The sequence below is a fragment of the Jaculus jaculus genome, chromosome 13 (assembly GCF_020740685.1).
Source record: "Jaculus jaculus isolate mJacJac1 chromosome 13, mJacJac1.mat.Y.cur, whole genome shotgun sequence".
NCBI classification, from domain to species: Eukaryota; Metazoa; Chordata; class Mammalia; order Rodentia; family Dipodidae; genus Jaculus; species Jaculus jaculus.
In genome coordinates, this window is record NC_059114.1 from 34,645,772 (window position 1) to 34,668,025 (window position 22,254).

At 41.8% G+C, this 22,254-nt stretch overlaps 1 protein-coding gene across 2 annotated transcripts in view; it reads left to right on the forward strand.

Moving 5' to 3' along the window:
- Sh3tc2 (SH3 domain and tetratricopeptide repeats 2) overlaps positions 1-19,147 on the forward strand; it is a 70,004-nt gene extending 50,857 nt beyond the window's left edge. For both annotated transcript variants that reach the window (XM_004664752.2, XM_045133148.1), the window contains 5 exons: positions 11,916-12,066; positions 12,953-13,075; positions 14,358-14,508; positions 16,516-16,712; positions 18,292-19,147. In XM_004664752.2, coding sequence (XP_004664809.2) covers positions 11,916-12,066; positions 12,953-13,075; positions 14,358-14,508; positions 16,516-16,712; positions 18,292-18,483 — 814 coding nt within the window. In that variant the 3' untranslated portion in view covers positions 18,484-19,147. The remainder of the gene's footprint in view (positions 1-11,915; positions 12,067-12,952; positions 13,076-14,357; positions 14,509-16,515; positions 16,713-18,291) is intronic.
- Positions 19,148-22,254: the final 3,107 nt, after the last annotated feature.

Here is a 22,254-nt window from a genome sequence, read left to right on the forward strand (position 1 = left end):
AGGAGACAATTCTGTTCAATTTCATTGATACAATTGTTGGGTCTTTGATAGTTTGCTTCTAGATCAGCAATTTTTTTGATCAGAGTTTCATCAGTTATTGTGTTTTCATTTTAGGAAGGAATTTCTGTTTATTTTTCTGTGATTTCACTGGAGGCTTCGCTTGTTGGACTAGGCATCCTCAATGGAGATCTCTTGGTTTTCTGACTCTTGTTGGCTTTTTTGTGTTGTTTTCTACCCATTTTAGGAAGACTCTATTTTATTGAGGAGGAAGCAAGTTTTTGTCCTTTGGTCTGTGCACCCTCTGACTTAGGTGAACAGGGATGTTGGTCCCCAGGGGCTAGTCAGGATACCAGAGCAAAAGGCCTTATTTCACAGCTCACACAGGAACTAGGCTTCTCCAAGCAAGGCACAATGGGATCTACCAGGACCAGGGGACTAGGAGAAGCAAGGGAACAGAGGTCTGTCCTACTTTGTGCTTGGCCCTGCATAACACAGTCCAGAGCAGGGAACTCAGACCAGGAAGGTGGGAGGAGCATGGAAACAGAGGTCTGGCCTACTTACTCCAGATTTCTACATTTGCCCACACACTATCTGAGCAAGGAACTCAGACTGGGGAGGTGGGAGGAGCTCAGGAACAGGGGTCTAGCCTACTCACTCCCGACTGCTGTGCCTGCCCACACACTGTCTGCTCAAGGAACTCAGCCCTCTTTTATTTTGATGTCCATCCTCCATCATCCATGTCAAAATGTTGATGGGCTCAGTGTTGTGGAGGTCTTGTAGAGATAATGACAGCTGCTATGAGGTTGTGAACACAATAGTTGCTTCCTGTCCAGAGGATAGTGTCCCAAAATACTCTCTCCATCCTCAGGATCTTACATTCCTTCTACTCCTTCTTTTACAAAGTTGTATGAACCTTGGAGTGTGATAGAAATGTTTCATTTAGCACTGAGCACTTAATAATAACTTGTTTTCAACGTTTCAATGAATTTTGAGTCCCCCCAGTGGGAGTGCAATACTAACTTGTGGGCATAAACATAAATATTTAGAGGGTGACTTGATAGTCATAACATATCAATTTGGCTAAATATCAGGAGTAGCTTCCCTCATAATGTCTATGACCTTCCCAGCCATAGGCTTTTGGCTAAGTTTTCAGTAGTAGGCATGAATTATCTCCTGTGGGGCAGACCTCTGATCCAAGTAGAGAACAGTTGGTTAGTCTCATAACAGTCATGCCACTATTGCACCAGTGAATAAGTATATCTTACTTGGATGGTCCATTGTGTAGAACACAGGATGCTCTACAATTGGATAAGTCTGTTGATGGTTTTTCTCCCCCAGCATCCTGTGTAGTCTTTCTATATCTATGACAGCTAGCCAGCAGAGAGGCATCCAGCTCAGATCCAGTTTAATTATTCAGTGTCTAGCAACCAATGCTTGTGATGTTTTCAGCAATAGGCTTTTACCATCTAGTTCTGGTGGGCAACCAAGAGCCTTGGCAGTAACCTGTATTATTTTGGGGACATCCCTAACTAATCACTTACTGGGAGGGTATTTCATCCTGGCACTTTGGTTTTCCTGCAACAATTTATGGTTTCTGAGAGCAGCATTAGCTATCCCCACATAGAGTTTTTGCCCTAAATCTCTGTTTTTCATCTTAATTATACTTTTCCTTCCTTCCTTCCCTCCTTCCTTCCTTCCTTCCTTCCTTCCTTCCTTCCTTCCTTCCTTCTTTTCTTTTTGTTTTTTTGAGATAGGGTCTCGTTGCAGCCCAGGCTGACCTGGCATTTACTCTGTAGTCTTAAGGTGGTCTTGAACTCATAGTAGTCCCCCTATTGCTACATCCCAAGTGCTGGAATTAAAGGTGTTTTCCACCATGCCAAGCTTAATTATCTTTTTTAATTAGCTAACAAAGAAGTAGGTTTCTCTTTGTTTTTTTCACAAAATTTTTAGTTTTAGTTAACTCTCCCCTCTCCTATCCTCCATTTCCTTCCTGGATCCCATTAAAGTTTTTCCACACCCAGTATTCCACCCCTCTACTTATTCTCTTTCCTTAAACCCTCTTTCTCTTCCTCACTCATGACCTTTTCTACATCTATTGAAATGGTCATGTGAGTTTTGTCCCTGATGTATTATGTCTATTGATTTCTATGTTGAACCATACTTGTATGTCTGGAATAAAATTGATTTGATTGAGGTGAATAATATTTTAGATATATTTTTGAATTTAATTTGCAAGTATTTTACTGAGAATTTTTGTGTCTGTATTTATCAAGTACATTGGGCTGTCATTTTCTTTGTTTCATTATGTCTCCATCTGGCTTTGCTATTGATACAATGTTAACTACATAGAAGCAGTTAAGAAGCCTTCCTTTCTTTTTATTTTTGTGAAATAACTTGAGAAGAAATTATTTCAGTTCATCTTTGAATGTCTGATAGAATTCCACAGTGAACCCCTCTGGACCTAGATTTCTTTGGCTGTGAGGCTTTTTTTTTTTTTATTACCTTTTAGATATCATTGTTTATTATACAGATCTGTTTAAATTATATTTATCTCATCTCAGTTTAACTTTGTTATGCATCCTTTTAGATTTTCCAATTGGTAGGATATAGGGTTTTTGATGTAGGATTTATGATTCTTTCAACCTCATTGGTATTTGTTGTAATATCTCCTTTTTCATCTCAGATCTTATTGATTTGGGTATTCTCTCTCTTTTGTTTAGTTTGGCTAAGGGTTTGTTAATCTTGTTTATCTTTTCAAAGACCCAACTCTCTGTTCCATCAATTCTCTTAATTTTATTTTAAATTTTGATTTTATTGATTTTGTCCTGATCTTAATTATTTCTTTTCATCTAGTACTTTCGGGTTTGTTTTTTCTTGTTTTTCAAAGACCATAATGTGCATCATTAAGTTTTTTATTTGAGACTTGTCTGGTTTGGTAATACAGTCACTTAGAGTTATAAACTTCCCTTTTAGGACTGCCTTAATGGTGTCCCATAGATTTTAGTATGTTATGTTTTCATTTTAATTCAGTTATAGGAACATTAAAAATAATTTATTTATGAGAGAGATTAAGATAGAGAATGTATGTGTATGGGCATGCTAGGGTCTCTTTCCTTGCAAACAAACTCCAGGCTATCTGCCCAGCCCCTTGATTTCTTCTGTGACCCATTTATTATTGAATAGTGTGTTTGTTAATCTCTAGGAACTTGTGTATTTTCTGCAGTTTTTCTTGTTGCTAATTTCTAGTTTTATTGAATTGTAATCTGATTAAATGGAATAAATTTCTGCCATTCTTCTAAATTTGTTGAGATCTATTATATGATATATTTTAGAAAAAGTTCCATGGCCTGTGGAGAAGACTGAATATTCTATAGTGTTTGGAAGCAAGCCCTCTGTAGTGCTTGGATGGAAGGTTCTGTAAATGTCTGTTAGATCCATTTGATCTATAGTATCCTTAACTCAAATGTTTCTCTGCTTATTTTTGTCCAGATTACCTGACTATTGGTGAGACTGAGGTATTGAAGTTGCCTGTTTTTACTGTTTGGATTTATCTCTGAATTTATATCTAGTTTAATTCACTTTATATAATTAACTGCACCTGTGTTTGGTGTGTATATGTTTAAAATTGTCACATCTCCTTGGTTGAGTGTTTCCTTGATTAGTATGAGGTGACCTCTTTATCTCCTCTGATTAAATTTTGTTTAATGTCTGTCAGATATTAGAATAGAAATTCTTACATTTTATCTCCTCTGATTAATTTTTGTTTGAAGTCTGTCAGATATTAGAATATAAATTCTTGCTTGTTTCCTTGCTCCATTTGCTTGGAATATCTTTTTCCATATTTTCACCCTAAGGTAGTGTCTGTCTTTGACAGTAAAGTTTGTTTCTTGAAGACAGCAAAAGAATGTATCCTGTTTTCTGATCCAGCCTGTTAGTCTATGGCTTTTGATTAGGGAATTGAGGCCATTAATATTTAGAGGTATTATTGAAAAGTTTAAGTTAATCCTTGCAATACTGATGATTTTGTGGTGTTTGGTTTTCTTTGTTTTCATTTGCTTAATAACTAACTGCTTAAGCATTGAATATTGTTTTCCATTCAGTAGCCTCTTGAACATATTTATACTTCTCTTCAATGCAAACTGTACCATCCAGTATATACTACAGAGCTGACATCAGTGCCCATAAATTACTTTAGCCTGTTTTGTATCATGAGAAGTTTTTCTTTCTCTTATTATAAGAAGTAATTTTGTCAGGTATGGTATATTTATTGACAACTTTGATTTTTCAGTACTTGAAGCACATCATTTTCTTTTGGCTCTTAGAGTTTCCATTGTAAATTCAGCTGTTACTCTGATAGGCCTGCCATTTTTTGTGACTAGATGTTTCTTGCAGTTTTCAGTAACCTTTTTGTTCTGTGTATTTAGTGTTTCGACTACAATGTGATGTGAGGAGTTTCTTTTCTGGTTTTCTGTTCTTATTTGGTGTTCCATATACCTGTAGTACCTGGATGGGCATCTCTTTCTGTGGATAGAGGATTTTTTTTTTTTTTGATGTAGGTTCTCTTTTGAGGCTGACCTAGAATTCACTATCTAATCTCAGGTTTGCCTTGAACAAGATAGCAATCTTGGCCAGTGCTGGGGTTAAAGGTGTGCACCACCATACCTGGCATGATATGGAAAATTTTAATCTATACTTTCCTTAAATTTTTTTTTCTGCCCTTGGCCTGAAGTTCCTTACCTCTTTCTGTGCCCATTATTTAAACATCTGGTCTTCTCATGTTCTGTTCCTATGTGTTTTTGAACTTCTAATTGGCTTTGATTACTTGATTCCATTTGTCTTGTCTGTAAGCCTTGATCATTGTGTCACTTATACTTTCAATGGAGCTTTTTGTTTGACTTACTGCAGTTTTCATTCCCAGATTTATTAAAGTTTTGTTTTTCTTCAGCATTTCTTTTTCTTTTATTTTCTTTGTTTCAAGACAGGGTTTCATTCTAACCTAGGCTGACCTGGAACTCACTCTGCAGTCCCAGGGTGGCCTCAAATTCATAGCAATACTCCCTCTACCTACCAAATGCTGGGATTTAAGATGTGTTCCACCATGCCTGGATAATATTTTTATTTATTTGTTTGAGAGATAGAGAATGGGTGTGCTAGGGCATTCTGCCACTGCAAAGGAACTCCAGATGCATGTGCCACTTTGTGCATCTCTCTTTATTGAGTATTGGGGAATTGATCTTGAGCAGTCAGGCTTTGCAAGTAAGCACCTTTAACCACTGAACCATCACTCCAGTCCCAAAATTTCTCTTGACTGACTTTTCACATACTGGCTTGACTAGCTCATTTGATCTAGATATTGGTTTGTGTTCTCTTGGAATTCATGTAGGCATTTACTTGTGTCCTCTTTAAATTTATTCATGCTTTCTTTCATGCATTTATCTGTCTTCTTTGAGTTCTTTGTATATATTTTCATTACTCTTTTGACCTGTTTGGGGTTTTCTCTATGTAGCTCTAGGAATTAGTAATTCTTATGGGAAACATACTGGCTGTTTTGTGTGTGTGTGTGTGTGTGTGTGTGTGTTACCTATTTTGCATTCAGACTTACTCATCTAGAGATAGTGTGTTGGTCAGGTCCATCTGGCACAATGTGTTAAGTGAGCATTTGAAGGGCATTGGTATTTATTTGCTTTCACTTGTCTATTCTCTCTGTAGTGATTGGAGTTCACTTTTGGAGATATTAGGCTGCCTTTTTCATGGCGTAGGTGAGGTGATCTCAGTTTGGTTGAAGCTGTGCCTGAACGTGTGCATGAGTCCTTGGCTCTACCAACAAAAATAACACCGGCATAGAGATGGGGAGGAAAGTGGTACAAAGGGAAAGCTGAATGCCCAAACTCATGTTTAGGTCCCATGTTGGCCACCTGGGGCAGAGAGGGAGCATCTGCTAGGGAAAAACTGATAGTCCAAACTCATGTGTGGGCTCCAGCTCTGAGGGTGGATCCGTGGAGCCTGGAGTGGAGGAGGAGTGGGGTGCCTGGAGTGGAGGAGGAGTGGGGTGCCTGGGAGAAACTGAGCACCAGGACTCACACGCAGGTCCCAGCTCTAGTGGTCGAAAGTCCTCCCTCAGGCTCGGAGGAGAGAGGGGTGCCAAGATAAGCAGAGCCCCAAAATTTATGTGTGGATCCCAAGTACAATGGTAGATCTTTCACCTGGAATGGAGAAGGGAGTGGATGCTAGTGAGAAGCAGAACATTCGAACTCCTGTGCAGGTCCTAGCTCTTATTGAAAACTTTTAGCACCAAGTAAGAGTTTTGAAAGTGGAGACTGGTAGAGAACAGCATTTCACATAGAAGGAATAGTAGTAGCCATGGGACCCATTAGGAAGACGTTTTGGTGTTCATTCAGCTATGAGAGGAGAAGACCCAAGCTGGTGGCTTAGGAAGGGTTACAGACTGTGGGGGTGGGGCACAGGATTAGATTGCAGCCAGCCTCTGAACTTCACAGTGAGCATCCACAAAGAAAATCCTGATTGTAACAGAAGTATTCAGTGAGCACATGCTGGTGGCTAAGCACTATAACTCTCTGGGCAACCACAAGTGACAAAAAGGCTTGTGGACTAAGTAAAAGTTAAAATAGCCCAACAACTTGCCTGCAGCTCCTCAGCAGGGATTGATGTTGTACTAGAGAAGGGTTGGCAAACTTTTTCTTTGATTTCTGAGTTTTGAGACAGGGTCTTATAGAACAGGTAGGCTTTGAACTTCTGGTCCTTCTGCTTCTGTCTCTGCCTCCTAAATTCTGGGATTATATGCATGAGCCACTATGTTCAGCATTAAGAAACATGTTTTTTTTTTTTTTAAACCCACAATCGTACATCTTTAGGTTTTATGGACCATATGCTCTGTCACAACTCTTTCACTCCAGCTGTAGTTCAAAACCAACCATAAAAAGCACATTCACAAAGGAGCATGGCTACATTCCAATGTGGCATTTGCCACATGAGTCAGTTTTCCACTGCTGGTATTCTATTTCTGAGCTTAAGTACTTTGTTATACTCTGCCTTTGGGTGGTGTGCAGATGGCTCTGGGGAAACCTCATGGAGTTGTGTGGGTGAAAATGGCCTCACAGTCATTAGTTCTGCCTCTGCCTGCCAGTCCAGATAGATCATGCCACTCATTTCATTGGGCTTCACTCAGATCATTGACTTTTTGATTTCACATAGTTTTTATTCTGCCCCCCCGTGCCTCACTGCCTAACTACCCTACTGCCTTTCTGATGATTTTAGTTGTTATTTTTTGTTGTTTATTTTTATTTATTTATTTGAAAGTGACAGAAAGAGAAAGAGGCAGAGAGAGAGAGAAAGAGAGAGAGACAGAGAGGGAGGGAGAGGGAGAGAGAGAGAAAGGACGTGCTTGGGCCTCCAGCCACTGCAAACGAACTCCAGATGTGTGCGCCCCCTTGTGCATCTGGCTAACGTGGGTCCTGGGGAATCGAGCCTTGAACCAGGGTCCTTAAGCTTCACAGGCAAGCGCTTAACTGCTAAGCCATCTCTCCAGCCCAATTTTAGTTGTTCTTAATTTAATAGTTTTTCTCTGGAGTTTTGAAGTGGTAGATTGTGGGCTAGTAGGTACTAGAAAGCTTGGCTCTGATTTAGGGTTTTGCCTTGAGACACTTTGCTGTCCTTCTTTCCAGTACCTGAAGGGTCATGTCTTTTCTGCTTTTGAGATGACCACAAGAACTGGATTTGATCAAGGTTTCAATCCTTAGTAAGAAAGGTCTTTGTGGGTTTTAATTGGCTCTTCAGGTACACACATCAACCAATGCCTTGCTCTAGGGTTGGCCCAGGTGGGTTTCATGAGGACTGTGTGGCTTTATTGGACCCATTAAACAAGTATTTACTCATAATTGACTATGGCTCAAGAACTGTGCTAGGAATCAGATAAAGGAGTTATAGTCCCTGAGCTTATAATGCTTACAGAATAGTATGGGAAACAGACATTAAATGAATAGTAACCACAGGTATCATATAAACTGTGGTAAGTGCCAAAAAGGGTGTACATTATCTGTAGAGAGAGGAAGTGTAGGCTGCAGAGTTGGTTCAGTGGGTAAATTGCTTGCTGTGCAAGCATGGATACCTCAGTTCTGAGCCCATAACCCATGTTAGTGCTGGACATGGTAGTGTATACTTTCAATTCCATTGCTTGGTAGGCAGTCAGGGAAATCCCTGGGCCTCACTGACTAGCTAGTCTAGTTGAATTGGTGATCTTAGGTTCATCAAGAGACTCTGTCTCAAAGAAAAGGTGGGGAACAAGTGAGGAAAACACTAGATGTCCCCTGGGTTCCATATACACATGCATACATGTGCATACACACCCACACACATACCTGCACCCACATACAGGTGACCATGCACACATACACACACACACAGCAAAAAAGAGGGAATGCTTTGTATATACTAGGTTCTTGTGGAATAATGATTGGCCTTTACATAAGACTATGATAGGAGCCTAGAGTCTACACTACTCCTAGTTTTTATTTTTGTCTTATACTGCTTATTTCTGTGGAACTGAAAAAAAAATTAAACACTTGGTTGTTCAACATGACTGATGTGACTAATCCCAAGCACTCCAACAATCCTCATTGAAGAAACAATTGCTTTTCTTAGGTCCTCATTTGATCTCAAGGCTGTGATTGGCAGTACTGTCCAGTTTTGCAGATGAGTAAACTCTGTACAAGGTTTACAGCTACTCATGTCCTTTACAATTTTAAGGGCTTTTAAAGTGGCAAAAGCAAGCAAAAGTGACCTATGGTGAAGTTGGAAGTTAAGCATTTTATGATTACATGATGGTGGTTTAAACATGGTTTATTACCTGCTCCTAGGTCCGTCCCCTTTTTGAGCCTATTAGGAAAAATAAGGAAATATTGATCTATTGGGGCTTTGTGATAATTACGAGATTAGACATATCAAGTTTGTAGCACATGCTAAATGCTCAATAAATCTCAGGTAACAATGATACAATGATAATTATAAGATAAGTAGCAAAGAATGCAAAATAAAGCTTTAGAAATGAACAGGGAAACAGATAAGTAAAAACAAAATAAAACAGTGAGTTTCTTTATTTTTAAAATGAGTTAAGAAGAACTCTATTGATTTAAAGTGTTTGTGGATAGGGAATGAGAGAATGAGGTGGCAGAGGTTGATCCCTCTGCAAATGGTGCTTCTTTTTCTTTTTTGTTTTTTTGAGGTAGGGTCTCACTCTAGCTCAGGCTGACCTGGAATTCACTATGTATCTTAGGGTGGCCTTGAACTCATGGCAATCCTATCTCTGCTTCCCGAGTGCTGGGATTAAAGGCATGCACCACCAAGCCTGGAAAATGGTGCTTCTTATCAAGACAGGACAGAATTGACAAGTGCAGACTGGCCTTTGGTCAGAGGTCAAGATAACTCATTCATGCATGGCAGGGATTAGGAAGCACTTCAAGGTTGGTATAATGATTAGGAATACAGGTTTGTTGAGGTCAGGAGGTCACAGGCTTACGGCTGATGTTTGGGCAGGAAGGAAGAAACAAGGACTGAACTCCTAGAGACTAAACATGGAGACAGGATGAATGATAGCAAGAGTGGGAGCATGATGAGACAGGAGTAGAGATATGGCTGGGCACAGACAAGACATTCGTCTGTCTTGCCTTCACCGTGGAGTGGTTCTTACAGGGAAAGGCTTTCTCCTCTTTCCTCAATGTGGAAGTAAATGCCTGCTCTGTGTATAGACCTTTCTGTAAGAATCTCAGTCTTGCTCTCTGAGGGTCTGGAGACAACCTCAGTGCAAGGACATCTCAGGATAGCAGGTGATAATAAACAAAAATAGCAGGAAATAGGATCAGGATGAGATTTAGGGGTCCTACCTTCATCAGCCATTTGTTGCAGTGAGTGGAAAGAGCTGCAGAAGCCAGGCCTGGGGTCCTCTTCACCCTGCTGGAAGCTGGGACCAGTGAAGAGGCGGTCAAGGCTTCCCACGCTGAAAGAGGCCTGTACTTACCCCAGCTCAGTCAGGGAGGCTGGTGATCTCCACAGTGTCGCGTGGAGTTTCTCAGCTCTAAGCCCAGGCCTGGCAGCAAATCTGTTACTCTAACACTTGAGAGAGGTCAATGTCCATCCTTTATGCCAGTCATCTCATGTCAAGGGCAGGGCCCTAGGGACAGCTAGAGTTATTCTTTCCTAATTCTTCTATGGCCCAAATACCTGACACACTTTTTCAAAGGCAAATAGCTACTTCATTGCCAGAAAGGATTATGGGTCATCAGCCAAGGAGCTCCTTGCTGCCTTTCTAGAAAAGGAACCTGGCAGTTGTCTGCCATGAATTGATGTATTAGCTCATTTTCCATTGCTATTATGAAATAACTGAAGTTGAGTGATGGATTTAAAATGAATTTATTTATATCCCAGTTCTGGAGGTTCAAGGTCACTGGTGCCATCATCATTCCAACTCTAGTGAAGGCTTCATGGCTGATGGTATCACAAAGCCAAAGCCACCAATGTGTCTCTATTGCAGCTCATGCTTGTGAAGACTAACCAGTGAAGTAACCCCGCATAAAGATAATGCCCCTGTGACCCACTGCCTTGGATTAAGCCTTGTGTCCTATAGGCCCCACTCCCTTTCAGTGTCACCACAGTAAAGATCAAGTCTCCAGTGCCATTATCCATGGTGAGACCAGCCACATCAAAGCCACAACATGTGATAAAGACACACGGTCTTTGCAGATACTATTTATAGTGACTGGCGTTTCTGGAACGATATAAATGGTTTGGCTCATTGGTTCTTAACTTCGACCAACATGGGTGTAAACTTTAGGTTTATGGATTGTGACTATGATATTTGGTTGTTAGTCTCAGGAAGCTTTGGGCATCTGAAGTTTGCTAAAGCTTCCCAGTTGCTGCTGGTGCAGGAGGGCTATGTGTCATACTCTGAGAACCATGTGTGGGGCTGGGACTCAGGAGAGCGGTTGTTGTAGGTGTGGGCCTTCCCCTTGTGTGCTATGCCACCTTATGAAAGTCACTTTCCATCTCTAAGCCTGCTTTCTCCATAACATGAAAGAATTGAAGTAGATCATCCAATCTCATCCCAAGCCCTATATCTGAGTTACATGGGAACAGTGACAAGATGATGGTACTTGGGCCACACTCCCAGACAATTCAGGACCCAAGCTAGTATAGCATTTCAACTTATGGAGGCACATTGTATGGCTTGTATTGTATATGTTGTATTGTATATGTATGAATTGCATTTATGTATATATTTCAAAACCCCCAAGAGACTCTTACTGCTGCTGGGTTTGAGACCCTATAGCCTAGACTTCTGTTCTCTAAATCTGAATCTGGGTAACACTGCATAACCCATGTCTTATTTTTTCATTAATCCCTGTCATGGAGAATTGTGTTTTCTTTGTAATACAATTTTCCAAATAATTAAAGACCACCAAATAGAATTTCCAAATAATTAACGAGTAATAAAGTATCAACTTAAAAAAAAACACCTTTCATGCTGTTTTGATTTCTCTTAATAAAATATTAAAATCTTTTCAATGATTTAAAGTTTCTACTATTGCCACTCACTCATTCATCTCATAAACATGCATTTGGAATCTAATGTTTATTAGGTATTTATGAAAAATGCTACAGTGAATGCAAAAGATTGAGGGACAATGGGTCAATAATAATAATATTTAGCTATTTTTCAAGTGCTCACTACTTCCTAGGCACTAGCATAAGCATTCTCATTTTATTGTGTTAGTCAATCTTCATAATAATCTTCTAAGGCAGGTGCAGTTACACTCCCATTTTGTAGCTGGGAAACCAAGAAACAGGAAACTTCTCTACTGTCTCTTCAACCTCCTCATACCTCACAGGTCACTGTCTGCCCCCAGGTCCCTCAGGAGATCCCTCACCTGCATCAAGGAGAGCTTGCGTATATTTGTTGACCTGGGGGAGAGAGACAAAGCCGCTGAGGCGTGGCTGGGGGCCGGGCGTGTGCACTACTTCATGCGGGAAGATGAGCTGGTGGAGCTGTACTTGCAGGTGGGTGGAGGTCTGCTGACTTGACCATTGGAGGAGGCAGCTGTACCCCCAACTGACTGGCTGGAATCAGACACGGTTGATGTTTGGAGGGGCTGGGCGGAGGTACTGAGCTGAAATGTAGCATTTGTTTGCTATTACTAGTGGCATGGACTTGGGAAAGTTGAATAGCAAGTTTCACTATTACCATGTGCTGGAGTGGATCCCTAATTTCCAGTTTAAGGGCTTTATATAGTAAGTATAGAAATAGTTTTGCTGGGTTGGAAAGATTTCTCAGTGGTTAGAGGTGCTTGTTTGCAAAATCTGATCACCCAGGTTCAGTTCCCCATTACCCACGTAAAGCCAGATGCACCAAGTGGTACATGTGTCTAGAGTTTGTTTGCAGTGGCTAGAGGCCCTCACATGCCTATTCATTTTTTCTCTCTCTTCTTGCAAATAAATGAATAAAAATAAAATAAAAATATTATACAAATATTAAATGAAAAAAAGTTTTGCTATTTCCATGCACCTTCTGCACTATTATCTACTTATTTTTCTTTGACTCATCCATCTTCAAGTCATCTTTCTCATTTTTTACACTTAGTTTTACACAATGCTGTCAGAAATCACTGGATCGATCCATTTAATCTTTTGTCCCCTTGAAATCTATTAAAATAAATACTTAAGTACTACAACACAGTATTTACATGTGTACTGCTAAAAATTACCTCTAGCATCACCAGGAGAATTCTCTCCTCTCATGATCGAGTACTGTCAGATGAAGAGTCTCTGTGTCTCCTTACTCATGCACTAGAAACTTCAGAATTCAGACCAGGTACTTTGAGTCCTCTTTATTCCTGTCCCAGGGATGCTTGTCCCTTTGCCTTGACTGTCATTTCTGTCCCACCAGGCAGCCATCCAGACAGCCTTGAAGTCAGAGGAGCCTTCCTTGGCTCTCAAGCTCTATGAAGAAGCAGGTGATGTGTTCTTCAATGGAACTCGCCACAGACATCGTGCTGTGGAGTACTATCGGGTAAGCCCCCAACTGCCCGTGTGCTCAGACAAGCCCTGTGACAAACGTGGGCAGGCCATCAGTGGATCCTCTTCCCCTTTCTTGTTAGTATTTGTTCTTTGTCTGGCATTTACATAATTTCTTCTCTTTCCCCCAAGAAAAGATTTGATAAGGCCAATTACTCTCAGGCTTGAGAAATGATCCTCACTGGGACACCAAACCATAGTAACTATGACTCTTGAGTACATGGCACATTACAGTTTGTAGAAGTAGTACACACATTTTATTAGTCCTCCTCCTCAGTACTGGCTGCACAGTGGGAAATGACCTAAAAGGATGTACAGACAGGTACTAAGACATCTCACTCTGCTATTACTAAGTATGTACTGAAGTATATTAAGGCCAGGTATGGTGGAGCATACCTTTAGTTCCAACACTCGGGAGGCTGAGGTAGGAGGATCACTGTGATTTAGAGGCCACCCTGAGACTACATAGTGAATTCTAGGTCATCCTGGGCTAGAGCAAGACTCTACCTCAAAAAAACAGGGAAAAAAATAAAACAACAAAAAATTAAATTGTATTCTACCAGCTCATCAAACCCATCATTTCACAGATATTGCAAATGGTGAGGCAAGACAATTAGAGTTGACTTAAACAATACTAATTAAGTAAATATCCAGAAATAGCAGATATGTGAATAATTGCTTATTATCAGAAGTTTGAGAAATCATTTTTTTACTTGATCCTGATCCTAAACTTTCATTTGTTTGGATATCCACTCATTTGTTCAGTTATTTTTTCCATTACAGATGATCAGGTACCAAATATGTGTCAGGCACTGAGCACAGGTGATGAGAGTGAGAAACACATCCCTGGCCACAAAGGTCCTTATTTTCATATGCATTTTTGGGATAAGAAAATTGAGGTTTAGAGAGATGAAGTGACATGTCTACACTTCCATACTAATACGAATAATGGACTGAGCTTTTCACTATGCACCAACAGGCACCTGCTTGTACATGTGCTCCATAGATTGCTGAGAGATGAATGACTTCCCAGATGACCTTAGGATGTCAGCTCTCCTTTCTGTTCTTGGTTGCCCCAGTTTTATGAGGTCAGATAATCTCTACTTCTTGAACCTCTTAGGTCTTGGCAAAGCACCAAAAGCAAAACCCAGCAGAGCCAGTTGATCGGAGATATGTGTGGAAACTCAGTGGTCATACCCCAGCTCCACCAGGAAAGGCCAGGCCTATGAAATGCAGTGTGTGTTATAGACTAAGGTTGCCCATGTCTCTGTTCTCAGGCTGGGGCTGTTCCTATAGCAAGGAGGATGAAGGCACTGAGAACTGAGCTGAGAATCTTCAACAAGCTGGCAGAGCTGCAGATCAGCCTGGAAAGCTATGAGAAAGCTTTGGAATTTGCCACCTTGGCTGCCAGGCTGAGTGTCCTCACAGGTAGGTGGTCTTATCTGGTGGGTGCATGGAACAAGAAGAAAGCTTACCTAGCAAAGCCATGGGCCCTGGCTCTGGATTCAGGCTGGATATCAGGGTCACTGTAATGAAACAAGCTGCTTAGCTTCCTTAAACTTTGCTCCTCACTTGCAGAGAAGGATTAAAACCAGTACCCACCCCATGCTGTTATGACGACCAGTTGTTGTTTATATTTAAACTACAGAGGACCTAAGTCCCATGCTAATTATTATATCACAGTTGGTATAGTTCCCCAAGTATGAGGTTAATAGTATTTTATTCTATGCATATGTAATACCTTCATTACACAAGGACTTTTTGCCTTGAAATTTAAATTGATTGTTCTTTAGTGAAAAGCACATTTTCCCATGGAATAGAAATGCAAATGAAGGTCAAGTTCCCATTAACCTAACTCACAAAATATTTGAAATAGTTTACATTTGTAGCAAAAGCTAGTGAGAAACAGCATTAGTCACTGGTACAGAAAAGAGGCAGAATGGAAGAGACTGAAAACAAAGGTTTTTTTGAGTGTTGGTGCTTGAGGAAAAGCAGGTTTGATTAGAGAATCCTTGATTAGAGTGAGAGGTAAATGGCAACTTTTGTGATGGTTTTAGAAGAAACTCCTGGGCCTTTTCAAGGACATCGGAAATGGATAATAGTGGACTTCATTGTGCCTAATTGCACTTGAGAGCTCTTGCTCTCTTTCTCCCATTAACTTTATTCAGCTAATCTCAGAAAAGGCCTTAGGGGCCCCAGGCAACTGAGTATTCCATCCTTATCTGAAAAGGAGTTAAAAGGACACTGGACTTGCATTTTTCCATATCACAAACTTCTTTCCTTTGGGTTTTCTTTTTAAATTTTGGCTTTTATCCCTTTGAAACTTAAGTGATGATTTTAGATAGACTCCAAAAGCCATCTTGCCAATAGTCTAAATATATGATTGGATTGTGAACCTTTGTTCCCTGGAAAAGATCATTTGGCATTAAAGTAGCTAGTTATTAAGTCAGTTAGCACACTGATACCTTAAACACTGCTATATGCTCATGAGAAGCCAATGACTCAAGTGTCTGAAATGATAGAGGGTTAGGGTGATAGCTCCGTCAATAAAGTGCTGCTTTTAAAGATGAGGCTCTGACTCCCATCCCCAGCACCCACATTAAAATGCTATGAAAAGATTGCTTTGCCTCTCAGTGTTGGGGAGATGGATATTGGGTGCATAGGACTCCCTAGACAGCCAGTCTAGCCTACTTGGCAAGCTTCATGCTAATGAGAGACCCTGTCTCAGAAAGGATGAATGGTATCTGAGAGGCATAACACTTGAGGTTTTCCTCTATACCCACCCTCTCCCCCACATTCTCACACACATTCTGCACACACACCTACATGAAAAGAAAGAGAAAAAGAAAAAGAAAGAGGACAGGGTCTCTAGTATGAAACTGAGAATGCGAGGGTAACGAATTGGGAAATGATGGCTACTTGGTGACACCAGAGCTCTCTGAAGAGAGGTATTTCTTTCTTTCTTTCTTTATTTACTTGTGGAGAGGATAATTGTTGTCCAGAATTATTTGTTGTAAGGAATTCCTGGTAGCTGGGTTAAGCTAATCTTGTCACAATGCCCCATCTCAGAATCCTGAATTCTATTATTATGTGCAGCACAGAGACCATTTTCTTCTGGGAATCATCCCAGAAAGCCTTGACCGATGCACGTTGTGCTTAATTTAATCATGCTCAGAGAGTGGTAGCACTGTTCATAGGAGCCATGTTATATGTGATTGTTTATGGGGTGTCATAAGAATGTCTGTGTCCTGAGGCACCAGGTCCCATGAGAAGCTTAGTGCCTGTGTTGTTTAGTGTCTGTGGTTGACAGTTTCCTATGCTCCAGGCAGTCTTTGACATCTAGAAGACTTTCAGAAAGATTTACAGAATGAGTGCATACATGAATGATGCCTAGTACTCTCTACAGGGCACCTTTCTCAGTCTTGTAATTCCTAGGAGATCCGAAGCAGGAGCTGGTGGCTTTTCACCGGCTGGCTACTGTGTACTACTCCCTGCACATGTATGAGATGGCTGAGGACTGCTACCTAAAGACTCTGTCCCTCTGCCCACCATGGCTTCAGAGTCCCAAGGAGGCACTATACTATGCCAAGGTGTATTATCGCCTGGGCAGACTCACCTTCTACCAGCTGAAGGTAAGGGGTGACTAGGCTGTGTGAGAGCTACTGTCTAACCATGCCTTTTCCCTGCAAAGGTGGGGAGGAAACCTTGAGACGAAGGAACGAGGACCACTGGGCCAAGATGGGAAGTCTTTACGAACAGGGTGGGGTAGTTCCACCAAGGACATAATGGATCCTGCAACTCAGCCCCAATCCCTTCAGAAGTCTGAGGTGCTTCCATCTCTGGAGGAGACAAGCCACATCTCTTTCTCCTTGCCCTGTGTTGGTTTTTCCTATCAGATATTCTGAGTCTATTGCTTAGTGCCTGTGAGTCCCTTGACAACCTGCAAAAACACATGACCCCACCCCAATAATATAAGCTCCCACATCAAAATTACAGTGAATACTTATAAGCCCACTAAGTGTTATACTCAACTGCAGCTCATTTCTTGTCAAGTAATGTGAAACTTTCTTGCACAATAACTGTTCATGCATGTGAACATGTTTGAGGTAAAAGAGATATGGAACCTTTGCATGTAAGTATACCTAGGTCCTAAAGAGCTTTTAATTCAGATTCTCCTGATTTCTGGCTATAGTTGAATCTAGAACTTCTCATGTCTCCACTCATGTCTGCACCTATATTGGTCTGCAATCCTGTTACAGCCCTAACCCTAGAGCTGTGTTCCCAAGTTTGGTTTGCTCTCAGTAAAGGTCCCTGTCATCCCCAGTATGTCCCTTAAGCCCTACAGTGACTTCTGAGTCTCATCCAATGTTGGCTCCATTGGGACACTCAGGGAAGCTCTGCTGCCCTTTCCTTGCTGGCCAGACTTTGTTTCTGACCTGAATTAATTACTGGCTTATGAGGGTTAAGGGAATCAGGCATCTTTTGTTGCATCTCACCCAAAGAGGCATCTGTTTCTCATCTATGCTGTGAAGGGAGCAACAGGGGAGGTGAAGGTCTCCTTAGCACATTGTGTTAGTCCCACAGCTCCCAAAGAAGTTTAGGGACAGAGAATGCATGCTCTGATTGCATCAACCAAGGATTCCAGAGGTTGCAAAGAGAAGCATTCAACCTTAAGCAGAACAGACAAACAGACCAAAAAATCATGGAAAGCTGAGGGACAGATTTAGTTTCTATAGTTCTGGGTCTTTTTCCTCCAATAAGACCATGGATTTCCCAACCTCCTTCTTGACATTCTGTGTTTTTATTTCTCTGTGTTTTTTGGCCTCCTTCCCTAATAGTTACTGGGAGACTCAACTCACATCCAAAAGAATGAGGAGTCATTTCTCTTATTTGGTCACACAGAGAAGTGCCAGAGAGTGATAGATAGGTCAAGTTTAGATCAGGCCCACAATCCTGAAGTAGTGTGTCCAGAGAAATGATGCATCATGATTGGCTCAGCTGGGGAAGATACCACCTCTGTGCCTGCAGAGGAGGGACACTGTGATTGGCAATCCCACTGGGGCCACAGTGAAGTGGGGGAGGAGTTCTCCTGAGGATCAGGGACATGGGGATGGGATATTGATCAGAAAATGTTAATGTTCCCAACATTGTTTTCCAGTGTGCTGTCCTTGAAGCTAATGATGTCTCTTTTGGTCCCTCTGCTGTGGTTAGGATGCCCATGATGCCATGGAATACTTCCTATTGGCACTGGCTGCAGCAGTCCTACTGGGTGACGAGGAACTGCAAGACACCATTAGGAACAGGCTGGACAACATCTCACAGAGTCCCTTGTGGCACAACAGTCCCTCCGGCTGCTCTTCAGAAAGGGCACGGTGGCTAAGTGGCGGGGCCCTGGCCCTCTAAGGAGAGCTGTCCATTTCTGGCCTCTTGCTATTGACAGATACAATCTAGGATGGTCCCTGTCACCTCCTCAATTTTACAAAAAGAAGAGTGATGCCCAGAAGGAAAGGAATCATCAGGGTCCCACCAGGAGCTGATGCTGGAACTGTGAGAAGACCTGGATCACTGATTTGTGCTTGGGGCCTTATCCAGGTGACTGTCCTCCACAAACAGCTCTGGCATGTGCTTCCTCCACCTAATTTTGGCAAGCATGAGAAACCTTCCTCCCAGTGAGAAAGCCAGGCGTCTCACTGAGGAAAATACTAGCAGATGGCCAGGGGTGCCCTTCACCAGTGTTCTCAGGAAAAGAAACCTCCTGTTAACAGTGGAGGAGCCATAGTTTCTTTCGTTTTTTTCATAACCAAGGGAGTTAATGATGCGCACACTCACATGGAGTGTCAGGGGAGTATTCAATGTACCCTCGGCTCAAAGGACACAGCCTCAGAATGGCTAGGTGGAAGACACAGGCTTATGGTCTGACTGGGATTCATCTTCTCATCCTACCTGAACACTGGGCTCACACACAACCTCTCAGAACTCCAGCAAAGCTTTCCTAGGGCTAAGCCTTGAAAATTGAGCATTAAGAAAAGTATGCCATAAATTATATGTAAATAGTGTATGTCATTAAATACTGGCTGTTTACATTTATACGTATATTTTGTCTCCTTTATCACGGGTGAAGATGAAGTAGAAGGCTTGAGGAATGGGTCAGACATCAAGGTGTCTCCCTGATTCAGAATGGCACCTTTGAAAGTTCCTCTGCTAGTTACCTGTCACTCCACACCTCACAGAGCGGCTTGCCACACATTGGTTATCTATTGCTCAGTTTTTGGAGGGCAGGAATCCAAGTGTGACCTTACTGGTTCCCCTGGCCAGGGCAGCTCACAAGACTGCTGTGAAGGTTGCAGCTGGGGTACAGTCATCTTGGGCTCAACTGAGAAATAACGGCTTCCGACTCACATGGTTGCTGGCAGATGTTGGCTCAGTCCTTCCTGGCAGTTGGCCAAAGCTGCCATGTGGCCCTCTCCATGGGGCAGGCCACCACATGGAAGCTTGCTTCATCAGAGTGAGCAAGGCAGAAAAGGCAAGAGTGAGGGTGAGAGTGACAATGAACAAAGGTACCATCTTTTCCTTTCCTAATTCAGAAGCTACTCCTTTGTTTAACCTATTCTACTCATTATAAGAGGGTCACTGGACCTACTTATTAAGGACATGGATATCAGTAGGTAGGTTATCACTGTAATAACTTCAGGAGTTTCCTACCATTGTTTCTGAATCCCTTGATAATGAAACCAGGAATTCTCTCAGGCAGTGAAATCACATTATATTTTACTGACCAGTACTATCAGTTGGCTAACTGAGATTGTCTGAAATATAGACTCGGGGGCCAGCTTTTGCATGCTCCCCAAGTGATTTGGTGTGCCGTAATTTAGGGGAGCACTGCTCTAGGACAGGGGCTCTCAGGCAGTGTGTGTAAGAATCTCCTTAGGACATGCTGACCATGAACATTCTGGCTCCTGCTGCTCATTATTGTAGTCAAGCAAGTCAAGGATATGAAGGAGCATGAAGACTGGAAAGCAATTCCAGTGATCCAGAGGCAGGTGGTTCACCCTTGCTCTGAATACATGGAAGAGGTCTGGCCATCACACTGTCTACTGGCTGGAAATTTAGATTTGACAGTCAGACCAAGTGCCCTTCATGTCTAACCTTTGGGGGCAGACTAGATATCTGTGTGGTGGGGTTGGAAGGGAGGAGTCTGATGAGTCACCATTATATCTTCTACCCACCAAGGTTGTGGATATATCATCATGTATTTTTTTATTTGAGGGATTTGGGTTGTTAACATATGCTTTCTTACAAGTGTTCTTCCCCAGAAGGGAAATGAATCATGAAATCCACTTTTATGTAAAACAGATACAATTTTGCTCCCACCAAAGCTACAAAATCAATAAGCTGGGAGGAATGCTGTGGTTGAGGCTGGCCAGTCTAGTCCCCCATGCAGAGTCCTTTCTTTGGGATGGTCAAGGCACATGCATTCCAGAGCAATTGCATGTCTTATATTTGAAGAAGGCTTGCTTAGCCTGGGACCCATTCCACAATCCCTTCCCCAGCTAACTCAAGTTACAGAATCTGTCCCCCTTCCCACTGAAAGCCTCTTCTGGTCAAATTTTATGCTATTTGTCTGAACTTGTGATTCCTAGAACCACACTAGGCTTTTGGTATTGATTGGTAGATGAAAGCTACAAAGGGTGCTGCCAGGATTATGTTATATTGTATGTTGTATTGTAAGCTCGCATTAAGTGTTTTCTTCTCCCCAGAAGCCACATCCTATCTTTGGCTCATGGTGAGCTTCATATTCATATGAAACTGTATTTCTCAAATGAACCTCTTTGTCTTTTTAAAATATATTTTATTTATTTATTTATTTATTTATATATTTAAGAGAGAGTGAGTGAGAGAGGGAGATGGGGAGGGGGAGAAATGGGCATGTAGGGCCTCCAACCACCAAAAACAAACTCCAGACACATGTGCCCCCTTGAGCATCTGGTTCATGTGGGTCCTGGGGAATCAAACTGGGGTCCTTTGCTTTGCAGGCAAATACCTTAACTGCTAAGCTATCTCTCTAGTCTGACAAACTTCTCTTTGATCAGCTCTTGTTCAGTTGCTGAAAGTGTACACGCACCTATGCATATGTTCACACAGAGGCATATACATAAGCGAAGGCTTTTCTAGCTACATTTGTTAGAAGTTTTGATTAACATTTTCTTACTGGGGCAATAGCTCAGTTTATAAAGTGCTTGTCTTGCAAGCATGTAGACCTGAGTTCAATGTGAACTCCATGTGAAACTGCCAGACATGGGGGCATATGCTTGTAGTTCCAGTGCTAAGGAGGTAGAAACAGACAGATCCCTGGGGCTCACTGGTTAGTCAGGGTAACCTAATTGGTGGGCTGTAGGCCAATGAGAGACCTTGTTTCAAAAGGTGTGTAATGGTGTCCCTGGGAATAACACCCAAGGTTGTCTTCTGGACTCACCCCCCCTCCCCCATACACACACAGAACAAGTGTTTGGAAGTCTTTCTCTTGGCATTGTGCTGGTGCCCTTTTTCTTCACTGTGTGCAGATCAACGTGGCAGTTGGCTCTGACCTGTGTGTGAGCAGGTTGGGGACACACAAACAGCCATGAATGAGTCACCTCTCTATGCCACTCCTCCTCCCGAGCTTCTGCAAGTTGACTATTTCTTGGCTCCTGTTTCTCTTCTAAATAAAGAACAAGAGCAGAATGGCAACATTGTGAAAAACCCTGTAACATGGTTTATTTTAGCTTCCAGTTACACCACTTCCTTATGCAATAGGGTCCTTAGACTTCATAGGCAAGTGCTATAACTGCTAAGCCATTTCTCCAGCCCACAAGACTGCTTTATTTCCATGATCTTAAGATACTTTTGTAATGCATTTTCTATATAAATATATACATATAAATATTGTGCTAGTGTTGTATAAATTTAATATAATTCACTTGACAGAAATATATTTTGAGAGGAACTACAAGAGGTGAAAGGTTTCAGAAATGGGGATCACATTGTCTTATACCCAGTACTGGTGTTTTGTTTGTTTGTTTGTTTTTCACAGTTTGAGTAATCTGAGAAACAGGAAATGGTTGTTCTGGCCCCGTAGGTAGTTGGTGCAGACGCAGCAGGGCTGCAGGCCTCTGACTCAGGACTTGGCTGTGTGAA